The sequence below is a fragment of the Halichoeres trimaculatus genome, unplaced genomic scaffold, assembly GCF_033239565.1.
Source record: "Halichoeres trimaculatus isolate MK-OKI-2021-1 unplaced genomic scaffold, fHalTri1.1 fHalTri1_scaffold_22, whole genome shotgun sequence".
In the NCBI taxonomy this organism is placed as follows: domain Eukaryota; kingdom Metazoa; phylum Chordata; class Actinopteri; order Labriformes; family Labridae; genus Halichoeres; species Halichoeres trimaculatus.
Window position 1 is genome coordinate 7,141,850 of NW_027437200.1, and position 14,725 is coordinate 7,156,574.

General features: G+C 41.2%; 1 protein-coding gene across 9 annotated transcripts in view; it reads left to right on the top strand.

Annotated features, from left to right (window-relative positions):
* Positions 1–14,725, top strand: part of nrxn2b (neurexin 2b) — a 920,596-nt gene that overhangs the window by 162,787 nt on the left and 743,084 nt on the right. For all 9 annotated transcript variants that reach the window (XM_074699347.1, XM_074699355.1, XM_074699353.1 and 6 more), the window contains exon 3: positions 2,749–2,769. In XM_074699347.1, coding sequence (XP_074555448.1) covers positions 2,749–2,769 — 21 coding nt within the window. The remainder of the gene's footprint in view (positions 1–2,748; positions 2,770–14,725) is intronic.

The following is a 14,725-nucleotide window of genomic DNA, read 5'->3' on the forward strand; positions in this document are numbered from 1 at the left end:
TGGTTCCAGTGCTTCTGTCTGGCAAACCCTCTGTCATTCAGACCAGCTTTCTGTCAGTTTGTTGGTCTCTTTTTAGCTGTTCTGAAGGCACCCCAGGCTGTGTACTCTCTTCAAACGAGGTTTAATCCGTAACATTTAATGATGCTGGTCTCATGGTAAAAGGGGGCAGCCCTGACAATCATGCCGTCCCCATGAACTGAAGTCAACCCAAGTAATCATGAACCAAGCAGGAAAACTGGCTGCAAGGAGTGGCGTTCTGATGTGAGTGATGGGTCCAATAACAGAGGGGACCAGAGTTTGACTCCTGTTTGAAAAACGGGTCAAGATTAGAGAAGTAGTTAATCGACGATTTCCCTGCTTGTTTTCAAGTTTTCTGACTGGAACATCCTGAAAACTGTCAAAATAGAGCACAACTGATTTGGCACGGCTTAATAAAGGTTCACAGAGTTTGTGAAGTAAATGATTTAAGTTGGTTTGCAGAGTGAGGAGGCGCCACCAGCCTTCGGTCCTCTTTAGAGGTGAATGTCTGTATGCCTGGGCTGGTTACACAATGCTGCAGTGAAAAATTAAATGCTTATTTAACCAGACACTGCTTGCATGTAACCCTACCTCCATTGTCTTTATCCAAGTACTGCCCACCATTCAGTGCTACAAGCTGAGATCTGTCTTCTGTGCTTGTTTATATCTGGGTAGTAGACTGTGGCAGTTTTCCATGGATTCCAAGGGAAGCCTGGATTCCCAAGTAAAATATTGGAAAAAAAGAAAAATAATGTTTATAAGCTTCACCACAATTCATCTCTTTCTTTTTAATTTTCTTGTCATTAAAATGTGACAGCAGGGTGTGACAAGCAAAACAGCGCCCCGCTTGTCGAATGCCCATTGTGCATTACACTTTCTCAAGCCCTCTGCCCTGTCCGTCAGTTCAGAGACCAGCTTCACCTCGCCTCCCTTAGAGAAAAAAAAACATCCTGTATTAGCCATCCTTCCTTATTGACCTGGCGTCCAACCAATCAAAAACCGTTACCAAGAAAAAATATCTAAATATTGTCATACTTGATCTCCGTTGTTTGTTAAGTGTTTTACTGTAATGAAGCTACACAAGACGTCAACCAGCTGTGTTTGGGCTTTCTCCAACTCAACACAGACTACTGTGTCAAAGCCATAGGCCCGCGCATATTGACACCTGGTGTGACTCTCAGGCTTACTGCCTCTCACAAACACTGCCCTCTTTTTTAACACTACACTGAGATTGATTAGAAGTGGGTAGAAAAATAGTATTGTCACAGTCATTTAAAAATAACACTTAAACATTGAATCACATCTGTTGTTCTGGCTTCTTCAGTAACTTTGGTCGCGATCCGCCAATGGTAGTAGAGCATCACTGCAAATGTTGCATCAGTATTCATCAGTTGTATGGCTATTAACCATTAGTTTAACTGGCTAGTAAATGTGGCACCGACTAGCAAGGGTTGCAATTAGTTACAAACATGCGCTTCCTTTATCAACACCAAGAATCCGAGAATGGCTGATACTGAACATTTGACAACTTTTTTAAACAATCTATCATTTTTCACAATAAATCATGGAGTCTGCCCTACTCATACAGCAGTAGATAATGTAAGCTAGAATCATATCAGTGTTGTCTGTTTGGTTCCACTCCATTTTTTCTTTTTCCTCTCAGGAAAGTCAGCCATTGTTGTGTGGAGATAAGATGATGTCCCTGCAGAATCACTTTCTCTTACCTTGACTTTATTGACAGCTTGTCAATTTTCTGACTTCAGTAAACCTTGGACCCAGAGCCTGCCTTTGTCTCCAGATTTTAAAACAAACAAAATAAAAACATTTATATAACCTTCCAGCACACATACGTTGACTTTGTTCATAGAATAAATTTTGCTCTCAGGCACTCCAAAATGTGGAACACATTTTACTTTGTCGGACCCTTATAGTTCTCCATAAATTGTATACTGCTGCTTTTTGAAGTGCCTGCAGCAGTAAATACTGACTGAAACAGTACCACATGCACACAGAACCAGTGCGTCGAGGAGTCACATTAAAATATTATTGACCACGCTACAGCTTAATACAGCAGTGTCCCATGAAGACCAAAGCCCAGCAGCCACAGCAGCAGATCAAAATGCCAAACTCTCCACAGGGAAGCCCTGCCAAGCTAAAGCCTGTTTTACATTCTCAGCTAGTGCCTCACTGGTCCAACATGAGCTTTCTGGAGTGGCAGGCAGCTGCAGTTTTACTTTCTAGCCATACAGATTGGCCTTTGCTGCTGTGGGGTAGCCTTTTTTTTTTTTTTTTAGTAAAGCGTCCTGCTGGAGCCTGATCTCTCTGACTCCCCCCGACTGTATCATTAAGCCAGAGAGGAGTGTGGGAGAGCCAGTGTCTCTCGGTTGGGGATTGGCTTTGACTGAAGCCCTCTGTTCCCAGCGGGAACACCAAGATGTTGGAGGGTTTCTTTTACAGAGTAATGTGAATGTGTGAAATGATCAGGCTGACTGCAGGCATACAAGACAGTCAATAAAAAAATATGTATATTATATTACAAAATTAGGGCAGCATTTTGTTTGGATGCCAAGTCCCCAAGATCTTCTGGGTAGCCCTTGTTTTGAATTTTATCTCATGAAGATGTGTTTAAAAGAAAGTATAAGGAAATATTGTCTGAATATTTGACATCTAATGAGTTTTCTCTTTTCTCCCTCTTCTCCACGCATTCCCCCTGGACCACCACTCCTGAAGCTGAAGAGTATGCTGTTGAAGGTAAGACCGATGCTTTGCTTTCAGGCCCTCTGACGGCTCTCCTCTATGCTGTCATGGATGCTGATGCTGGCTGCTTGTTAATGCTGTGTGCCCTCCCTCTGGGAGGGGCATTGTCAGTTTGGACTGCGGTTATACGTGACTTCCAGGGGGCCTAAATTATAGAATCTAAATATGACAAAAGTGATTGATGTACTTCCTCAACTGTCTCTGTTTTATCTCTCGTTTATTTTATCTTGTCTGTTTGATTTGATTTTGTTTTGACTGCCTTTTATCTCTGAAGATTCAAGCATATGGTTACTTATATCTCAGAGGAATATACTGATGCACTTGAGAGAAATAATGTCAAGGCAGCTCGGCAGTATTGTGTCAAATTACCAGTCAAACAAGGTCTTTCAAAGTTAACAAGATATGACATGGTGGTTTTGAGATTCCTACTTTTCCATGTCCTATCTCCTACAAATTTGGATCAAGGCAGCCTGTGAGGGCCCCTGAGGGGCCTCATTAGCCCTGACACAGAGCTGAATGTAGCAAACTTAATGCCTGGAACTTTCTCAGCTTGTCTGTCTACATGCTGGTGCCCATCTCCACTTTGCAGTGTTTAGAAAAAGCTTCATCTTCTGGTGGATTTAGTTTGTTTCTGTTCAATCGGGCACTTAGATTAAGAAAAAAGAAGATTTCTTTGAGTCTTTGCATTGAGCAGTGAGCAGTTTTGTTGGTGTGAGCCTGTATTTGCATTTTTTGGAGTAGCATTTCCTCCTTGCTGAGTTTAAGGTGATGGATTACCTTTCACACTCTATACCAGCAGGGGAAATCACCATGACAAACGTCCCATTGCTCCAGGTTTTTCTTTAAGGCTGTTAAAGCTAATGCTGCATTTATTTTTCAGTCTTTGTGCCAAGCATGAGTTGTTTATCTTGTTGGAAATTGGAAATTTTAAAGCACACTCTGCTGTTATCAGCAGTCAGAGAACTAAATCTGTTTTTTTGATCTGTTTGGGATGCAGAATGTGTGGTCGACTGGACACTTTGTAACTGACGTTTTCTTAGATTAGTCTGACACGAGATGCAAGCTCAGTGTTATAACTGTGTATTTGTACATGTCGGTGTGTATGAGAGCACTTGCAACTGAGACCCAAGTCAGCATCACTGAAGCCCTTGATGGGAAAATGTCAGGGGCAAGGAAAGGAACAGGAATCAATGGTAGCAATCGCACATTTCTGTCTGACTGAGTAGACCCTCCAGACTGATGTTGGGAAGAGTGAGGCCTGTGAAAGCTTTGAGAGAAAGGATGAAAAATGAGGATAGGATGGGGATGAAGAGAGGTAGTTTTACTCAGTGGTAGAGCTGAAAGAAGATGTGAAACTCTCCAGGTGCTTCTGTTGACTGTAATCAAACTGCCAAAGTTACACAAATAAATACATTTGGAAAGTATTGTGCAGTTAATTTGCCACCACATATTGCAGGACGTCTTTCTGTATGATTCCAGTGATACTTTCCTCTTTCTGCTGATCATTTTCAGTTTTTCTTACTTATTTGAAGTATTTTCTGCAGATAGTTCTGTGCACTTGGCAAGGGCATGTGTTGTGGTTTCAGCTACCTTTTTATTATGTGAGCCCCTGGCAATTTGGGAGGGGAGTGCCTCTCCTTGTGCAGAGGTCTAGGTGCTTTCTCCAGCAGCACCATAACTCTAGTGTAAGAGATCCCCTGAGCTTTGAGGAATTTATAAAAACTTTGGACTTGATTATGGTTCAAAAACATACTCAAGGGTCGGAATACAGTGTTTCATCAATGTACGGACTGAAACTTGAGTTAATCTGTGCTTTTTGAAGCCATTTCAGTGGATCAAGAACAGGAAGTTGTGTATCCTGTTTCCAGTTTGATGTGTATCCACAAACAGCTCGATTGATTTCATGGCTCATAATCTCTCATGTGCCACTCCTCTCCAGTGTCCTATTTTTAGACTCTTCCTGTGAACATATTTGGTCTAATTACTGTCGGTGAGCATGTGGTCAGAACTTGGTTGAGATTGATGATGTAGAGACACTTTAAAAGCCCCAGAGAGGCCACTGCCCCTGGAAGGTGGCCGGTGGCCCTCATTCGCACACTGTAAGGCTGCGATTGATGATGCAGCTGCGACACTGACCTGCTTTCATCGGCCAGCCAAGTTTACCAGCCAAGCGTGTCCTTTCCCTGGGGGACTGTGTGTGTTGTGTATAGTTTCATTGTGTAAGCATAGGTTTACCTCATTGCAGGAGCTAATAAAGCAACAACATGAAGCTGAAGGCAGTGGTAGTCTCAGTATCAGATTGATGGCTTTGGGTCTATTTAACCCCCCGGGATCTATTTGGTCAAGGTAAACTAGCATCTGGGTGTCCTTGTGCATGGCATTGAAAGCTTAATTTCACCAAGTTTTGTCTTCAGTGCCTTGAGTGGAGGCTACCAAAGAAGTTAAGCGCTGTTTGGTGCTCATTAAAAACAGACAGATTAATATTGCAGTTGCACTCTTTAAAACCTGTGAATCTTGAATATTCAGAAGTGGTTTTGTGAGAAGCTCAGTAGGCTTTGAGGACACAGTGAGGAGTCTCAAAAAAAAATTGGAATACTGTCACTCATATCCTAATGCCTCTGAACGATCTAAGATTTAATTGAGGTCAACAGTAACAAGATGGTTATTTCTTTGAAACAATAATAGTACGATAACAGTAACGATTAATACAAATGTTTAATTCTGAATTTCTGTGATGAAGAAATATCAGATTTGCTGATTAATATTTATCCTGGTGTGTCAATGCTTCACTGCCCTCTGAGGACAAAAATAAAAACTTTTACATATTATGATACTATGCTACATATTAGGATATATTTGGACACATCTGCTCTTGTAGGTTAACCAATGGCCAAAATCAAAGTTTGCAAAGTTCAATTGTTTTTTTGTTGTTGTTTTTTTTTAATGTGGCTAAAAATTTATGTTGACTGTGCCACTCTACAAAATGTTGTCTTTACGAAGAAAAAGTGGTGTTAAAGTATTTGGATTTGTTGGTTTGCTTCCAAAAAAAAAAAAAAACTTTGGTAAGAGAAACATCTTGAAGACAGTGCGAGATAGTACTCATGGAAAATGCAAAAAGTTAAATTTCTTCTCATGAGTCTCATTCCTCCCAGTGCCTTTAAACCAAACCATACAGTTTCTTGGTGAATGGGTCTTAATACAGTCTATCAATTCCTTTTCTTGGGGGCATGAGCAGCAGCTAAAGGCTTCTGAAAGTAGTTACAAAGACGTGCAGACAGGCAGTGTGTGACGTAACAGATGGCCAGCCAACCAGGAGAAAGACGGTAACCTGGACCTTGCTGTGGCAGAAGCTGCTACCTTGAGTCGTCTCTAAAAGGGACTGAGCATTGTTGTGTTGTTTTCAACCTGCCCCACTTGAAAATGGTGGGCTGTGATTGGTTGGAAAGAGTAGTTTAGAATAATCCAAACCCACCTATGAAAAAAAATGTCTGGTGACAGTGGGCTATACTGAAAGTTTTGACATGTGAAAGTCACGCTAGTTCAAAAGAAACCATTGGAGACAGCTTGAGTTTATGCAGAGGGATATGAAGGGGTGGACAAAGTAATACTTTTTCACTAACATGGGTTGACATTGTTGGGTTTTTTTTAAGAGTACTTTAAATGGATGTTTTGAATATCATTATAAACAAGGCTAAAGGGGGAAAATAAACTTAATAGAAAACTGGACTGTGGCAGATCAAAACTGACCCCGGTCAGGGTGCCCTCTGCCCTGAGGCCTCTGGGACTCTGATAGGTTTCGTGACCTGCTGCTCTGTTTGGGGGACGGATGTCCTGAGCTGCTCAGCCTGATCTTAATCAGTCTGATCAGGGCTAATGATCTTTTCTCTCTAAGCCACGCAGACCTCCTTTAATCTCACCTTCAGAGGGCAATAACATTTTTCCTTTCCCCTGTGTAAAAAATAGTTTGATGTTAGCTTCAGATAAAGGATTATGGATTTGAGTAGGGCCTGTAGTTAGAGGAGATTACTCTGGATCATCAAAACTAGATTATGGATTTTAGTCTTATTTGCCCAGGAGGAATCAAACAATATTAGAGACCAAAACCTTGAATGCTCCTAAAAGTGTGTGTGTAGAGGCAACAGAAGGAGAAAACAAAGAGGAAAGCAAATAGATGAAGCAATGTCGCAGCGGTATTAACCCAGATTTGGTTTGTTCCTGGAACAATTTGTGTTTGTACATGATCCTATGGTAAATTCTAACTGCTGCTGTTATTTGGAAGACTACAGGCTAAAAGGCTGACCACCTGGGGGATGAGAACTGTTTGTGTCCATGCCAAAAACTGATACATTGCAACAGCAATTGAAAATGATGGGCATTTGTTCATACAAAGGCAAAGCACAACATCGTTATTTGTCCATTCTTTGCAATCGATAAAGCTTAACTCTGCATTTTTCATTGAATGCACAGAGATTTGCAGTGTTCAAACAAAGCAATCGATCACTGGAGATTGCTGGCTAGTCTTTTGCTTAGGAGTACCTAAAGAGAATAGGTTGCAGATCAACAAAGAAATACACAACACCCTCGAAGGAAGGGGATGACCAAGGAGTGGAAGGTTGAACAAAACTGAGTGGTGACTCTCTTTAGCCCTGAAATTGCATGGGAGCCTTTGGACAGTTGGTTGCCTTGATGCTGCTGCTGCCTGCCCAGCTTCTGCCAGATGTTGCACTGAGATAAGGCATCCTCGGGTCCTGGAGGAGCCCGAGTCCAGCCATGCCTGTTCTCACAAGACGTTAATTTCACCCCACTCAGCTCACACTCTCTTCTCTCCCCTTCTATTTTTCGGCTCTGTGATAACAAAGTCTAAAGGGATGGAGTGGGCGTCCACTTGTGAGAAACTCCAGATGCTTCAGTGTCAACACGCGTGGCCACAGGCGAAACTGTTTGCTGTGATGGAGAGAGAAATGGATTGGACAATGCACGGCCTGGAGCTCTGCTGTTTGTGTGTGTGTGTGTGTGTGTGTGTGTGTGTGTGTGTGTGTGTGTGTGTGTGTGTGTGTGTGTGTGTGTGTGAGAGAAAGAACATTAGGTTTGCCAGATTTAGCTGCTCTGCTTGAGTTTTCTTCATTTTCCCCTGCAGTTGCTGCAGAGAACTGCACTGCAAAACTTTCCTCGCGTCTCTCACTCCTCATCTGAGCCTGTGCCCAGCACTTCTAGATATTTACCGCCTGTTCTTACCCACAACTCCCAAAGAAGAGCTGCATGACTGTTGGCCCAGTATTTCAAAATATGACCCTACTTTTTCTCACTCTCCATTTTTTTGCAAATCAAAAAAACATGGGACCAGATTTTAGTTACAGTCACAACTTTTTAAGAAACTGACATCAAGTTGGTCACTTTAAAAATTAATCAGATCACGTCACCAGTCTATGTAAGCTTTAATAATAACTGAATGCATTTGTTAGTTAACTCAAAACTAACAAAGCCCTTCAGTAAATAGACACTGATGATGTGTCTGATTGATGAAAATATCACATTTGTATCTCCCCAAAGGTGGTCATCAGTAATTGTGTCCATGTAAGCAATCATTGTTGGTAATGCATCTTTGCTGTAGCCACCACAAGCCAGTGGCACAGCTCCAGTCAGTGGCTACCACCATACCACCATAAATGTGTAACTCTTTACTGTCTAGGTGTCAAGAAGAACACATGATCATACATTGTCAGTGTTATATCTAGAAAATGGACATTCAGTTGTTTGTGCTTCCCAAAGTGGGGGTCTAGACCCCTTTGGGGATCATGAAAGCCTGATTGAGGAGTCGCAAAATGTCCAAATATCAAAAAGTGTTAGCAAATATAAGACCCCACTGTGGCTCTAGAATCTATGATGGCATCAGTGACTGTAGGTGAATTTTAAAACACAGTAATATTTGCACATCAGTAGTATTATTTCCTACAGATCAGCCGAATTCAGTACCATAGGTCCCTTTGTTGGTTTGTTTCTGTGTGTTTTTGGATTGTCCTGTTAGTGTATTCCTATAGCAGAGGGTTGCTGGTCTACAGCACAACTATTTTCTGGGGCTCAAAGGTTTTGGAACCTCCTAACTAGAGCAATAAGTAACCAGTACAGTAATGTGGACATTAACATTGAAGGACTGAAGGCTGCTGGTGCTTGCTCCAGTTAACTTCACTAGAAAAAAAAACACTTTTTTGCCCTTTATCTGTTGGTTCTGTGGGCTCATGCATATCTGTGTAACAGATATTTTGAAGACAGCACTCAGTTTTCTGAATTTTGGGGATGGTGTGAATATAAACTTTACATAGGGTGGTTTTGGAACATGCCTACCTCACTTTAAGATGTCGAATTGATGCCGTCACATAGACTGAAACATATCTCGTTAAGTGTTAGACACTCTGGCAATTAAGATGAGATATTTTTCATCAAAGGTCATTAAGTAGCTGAAAAGCCTTTTATTTTTCTTGAATAAGACCCGTGGTCAACCCAACCATCACATTAAAAACAGTAGCACATCAATCTCAGCAGCTGTATTTTTCCCAAGGTTAATTCTTTGACACGTTAGTATTCATAGGACATGAAACAGGCTCTTAGCTGGTGGACCAGAATAAACAGAAACTCAGTTTTCAGAAACTTCATTGTACAGTTTTTTATTTATTTATTTTTAACATAACAGCGCCTGCTGGTTGACTTTTCCCCTCCACTTACCGCTTACTCTACTACAGGAGCAGTGCTTGAGCTGCAGCTTGTGACACACTGTCGTGAGCTTTGTTGGGATTTCTGTGCTCTTCAAAGTACTCCCTCCTCCAGTGTACATAAATGAAAGAGTGTTGTGTACCTCTGTGCCTCTGTTGCTTTTGAAACAGGGAAAAAAACATTTCCCAGTGGGCTTTGGGGTTATGGGGTATTTGGAGTTTATATTGCCATGTCTCTTGTAAGGTTGCATTCACCAACTAATTTATGCCCGGTCAGGGAAACAGTCTTAGTAATCCTCCATCCTTCTTCACCTCTCAGTCTATAATTTTTTTGCTCTCCTGCCTTCTCCTGCTCTTATCCCTTCTCCTATCTTTTTCTTCATCCCTGTCTCATCAATCTGCACGTTTGTTTTGTACTCCTGCCTCGTACTGTATCCTTACACTCAGTTTATCCCCTTTTTTCTGTCTAGAAATCCCCCCACTCTCTTTTTCTCTCCTCTTTTCTTCATCTCAATCACCTTCCTCCCTGTTCTGCTGGATAAACTTATGGGTTGTAGCTAAGAGGCTTATTGGAAGGATGCTCATCTAGGAAGCTGTGTGATGCAGCTTTACAGTGTTATTAAATGCTATAGGGAGTCTACAAGACAAAATGCAAGAGGAAAAAGGGGCAGACAGGTGTATTTTCTCTAACTCTCACTGACATTTGACACATTACTTGTTTAAATGCTGTGCTGTAGAATTCAGAGAACATATTCAAAGATAATTAAAAGTCCTTAACAAAGCTTTGACCTTGTTCCTCTAAACTCATAATGTTTAACATAATCAAAGAGCTAACAGTAACTGACAATGAAAGAGGCTTAACCTACCAGGGCTGCTCTGGTTGTGGTGTGAAAGTGTGGTTTAAAGTCTCTTTAAAGAGTAGATTATGTTATTAACACATGAAAGTGTGAATGATAAATAATACCTGAGCATGCCCGTTCAGTACAAAATTTAAAAACTACAAATGGGGGGAGATAAATGACCTCAAACACAGAATAGATTGTCACAGTTATGCTTTATTTGCAACAGCTCTTTCTGCTTGCAGCCATGCCAATGACACTGGTGCATTTAATAACAGTGATCTTTAAGTCATAATCATGTGTATTGTCCTGTGAGTGTCCCCATTCATAAATAGTCTCAACCAATCAAATGATGGTGTTCAAAAGGAGACATCAAAATAAAACCTAAGCAAAAGCTCATGTCAGGAATGATTAATTGTTTTATAATTACTAAAAAATAACAGTTAGACCAATAATTAATAGAAGCGGACATGTTTCTATTTTCCATCTTCTTCATGTCTCATCATCAGATTTGTTCAGTCAGGATTCACTACAGCACACTTTCCTCTCCCCACAAAACTTTCCATTATTCCCCCGGTGTTTGAACACTCCTGTTGTGTACCTGCAGCCTTCTCTGAATTCAATTATGCCATGAAATGCCACTGACTGCAAAGCTAAGAGTCCTTGCTGGCCAGGTGACACTGTGAGAGATTGCATTTGGGCTGAGCCCGGTGAAAAGTCCATCTCCTGCCCGTCCCCCGGCCGACAGCCTTTGCAGAGAAAATAAAAGCACTCACGCTAACTCTCACTTCCATCCTGCTGCAAGGCCAAAAGGTTGAGGGAAATTGTTCCTGCCACATTTGTCTTTCATGTTGGTGTGTGCATGTGTCTTTTCCATATCAAAACAGAGGTTTGTCAGCCTTTTTTTTTTTAATCCAAATGCATCTGTCTTACTGTTTGTGCTGCTCCATCTATAATGCTTGACCACTGCCCACTTCTGCGTGCTTTGTTTTGTTTTGTTTTGTTTCTGGACTTTATTTGCTGTGGAACATTAATTTAGCAGGCTTACCATTATCTATAAAGGTCTGTCGTGGCACTGAGGCAGCACGGAGAGAAACACTCTTCTAAAATTAAGATCAATAGGCCCGCGAGATGAGTGAGTGACCAATAAAAGAAGGGAAATGGGGAATAGAGCTATTCTCTCCCTCCATTTCATAATGGGAAAATAGTAACACTTGAGTGAGCTTGTTTTGCCTCTGAGGACCTCCCTCTGCTTGAATGTAAAATGATACTCTTTAGGGATTTGGGAGGGGTAGATTGGAGAATGTGTTTCCCCTTGCTTCATCCTCTTCTATCTTCTTTCATGCTGACAACCTCCTCTGTATGTTCCCGACTTTATCTCATGTTCTTTTCGCCAACATCACTTTGATTATTAAGCCTATTTTTTTTAGACACAGCCTTTTGGTTTTATGGTTGGTTTTAATCATTCTAATACATGATGAGCAAAATCCATCTTTTATCTTTAAACAGAGCCCCGAAATAAAATACGATATAGAAATATGACTTTGGTTCACTACAGGAATGAAAGGTGCAGTGAAGTCTTTGAATCACATTATAACTGGAAAATCACAGCAAACCAAAGGATTTTCATCTAAATTTCTGTTGCTGTACTTTGATGTTAGACTTGAACTGCTTTAAGCTAAGTTTATTAAGTTATTTGTCAGCAAACACTCAAAAGCCGCGTTTCCACCAAGCAGTCCGGGTCGGTTCGTCTCGGTACGGTGCGCTTTTAGCGGCGTTTCCACAGACTCATCCCGGGACGGATCCCTAAAAACCGAGACGAGCCGTCCCACTTTTTTGGGACCCTTTCGTATGGGTGCCAGACTGAACCGATCCGCTCTCGGGAGGTGGAGCAACACACTGCAGACGGTTGATTGGTCAAAAGAATCGTCACTCACCCCGACAGCGGCTGCATTTCTCCTGGCGGCTCACAGACTTCTCTGAAACGAAGCTTGATTGCACTTTGTAACAGAGAGTTACATGAAAATCACAGAGAGGACGAAATGCTGCATGTCTTCCATCCGTGCTCTTTGTTTACTGTGTCGCGTTTTCTTTTTTGTTGGATTTAATCGCGGGGTAAGCTGCTACGGCGTCGCGCTATTGTTTACCAGCTGTGGCTTCCGGCATGCGGCTTACACGCCGCCCACCACGAGAGGGCACAGTTTTCTGTGGAAACGCAAACGGGATGAGACTTAACTGTCCCAAACCGTACCAAACCGTACTGAACCGACCCGTACTGCTTGGTGGAAACGCAGCAAAAGTCCCTGTGAGGACTTTCAAAGTGATCTTGAAAGTCTCCCTTCTAGATACATGCCTGATCATAATCAACAATTTCAAATAAAATCATTAGTGTGAAAACTGATTTCTGAATGCTATTTCTTAGGTTCCCGATCAGCAGGACCAGTTTGATTTACGGCACATCATAGTCCCCATGACAACACCACACCAGCTGACAAAGTTTAGCAGTGAGAAGGGAGATCTATGTTTTTCTCTGCTATAAAATGTTTCTTGGACTAATTTTATAGTGATGGTGAACACTGGAGCTGAACTGGGGAAAAGAAAAAAGGACAGAAGAGCAGAAAAAGACTTAAAGGAAGAATGATAGAGCACGGGCTAACACAGGAGCTAAACTGTTAGTGATAATGTTGATTCCAACCCACAGTCAGCAGTTATTCTGCAGTGGTCTGTTCAAACTTGAGAGTCTATCAATAAAATGAAGAGTGAGGTTACGTTAGCTCAGATTGGTGAGGTTTGAGTTGGTAGATGAGCACCGGTAGGACATAACAAGGATTCACTAATGTTACAAGTTTTGGAAACGTCATAGAGCACCAGGCTGTGAGCAGGGCCAGTTATGGGCAGGTACTAATCCATGGTGCAAACTAAGTTCACAAAGTTTGTGTGTCATCATGTTTCAAACCATGGTACTGCTTAACTGTTGGTAAAAACATTAGCTCATTGCATTTTATCCAGTAAAAAATTGTTTTAACAAAGAACAGTAGTGTCACAAAGGAGGTTCAATCCTGATACATTTTTCAAAACAAACCCACGCCTTGTTATGAGTCTTTATCACGACAGTTGAGCAAGTGCTCATGGGTTTTTACACGACAACTAAGAAACTAAGAAATCCTCCTAAAAAACTCTCAACTTAAATCTGAGATAGGGTAAATCTCAGCCATTTTAATCTTCAATGGTGTCAGAAAGCACTGGGGCTGAAATTACAACTCAAAATTGTTGGGATTAAATGGAAAACCATTCAAGCTGAAGATTAAGAGTAATAAGGGACAAAATAACTATTACGAGTTGTTGGGGGATTCGCTTTACAGGTAACTAATTTTAGAGTTGTTTTGTTTTTACTTTTTTCTTTGCTCCAAAGTTTTTGTATCAAAACAACTCCAGTCTCAAAATGTTGCTTCTTATTTAGGCCTTGTACACACGTAGCTGAACATTTTCAAAAACAAATATTCCTCCTCATTTTCTTTTAAAAATACTTTTGTCCACATGCAGCAGGCAAACCTACCAATAAGTGTGGCTCGAGGCGTGCCAAACACGTTTGGCAGTGTTTTCCAGATGTAAAACCTGTGCCAGCCAATCCGAATGAGCCTCTGCCATTCAGCTGTTTGATAACTGAAAAACCCTTTGACCAGTGTCTACACAAAACCATAAAACTGGAGTTTTCCAAAATTTTCACTTTGGCCAGAATTTTTAGAAAACATCACTTTTAGAGGTTTCATGTAGATGGCAGGCCTAAACCTATTAAAATATATGTGGTTTCACAGATACCCAGCTACATGTGGACATGGCCTGAATTTATTTTTTAAGTTTTCTGCTATTTTTGTGTTTATTTATCTACAACCAGTAAATATGAAATTGCTGTCATGTTTTCAGTTTTTAAAGCACTCAGAATAATCTTTTGCACTAAACCTCTAAATACAAAGGCAGCATGTTTGTAAACCTCTTACACAAACTTTGTTAGCATTTGCTTACAAATTGAGTGGAAGCATCAGACAATGACACAAAGCATTTTAACGTGAGAAAAGAAAACTGTGTAAGCCGTCACTCCTCCTAAATCCCTCAGAAACCTTCAAGGCTTCAGCTGCCAAAGGATTTGAGTCTTGAATCCAGATGTAGGTTTGCCTCATTAATTCCAGCCCTGATATCAAACTGGATAGTATCAGCCTCTGAGAAATGCTGCACACTCTTCCTCCCTCAGTTTTCATGTGTTGATAAATACTTTTTTGAACAGTTTGATATAAACCAAGGATTTGCTGTCGTTGGTAAATACAAATTATTCAACAACATCAAGCTGTATTCTGTAAATTCCCAGACTTTGTCAGACTTGGCTGGGTAAGTAGCAGATCCATTGGG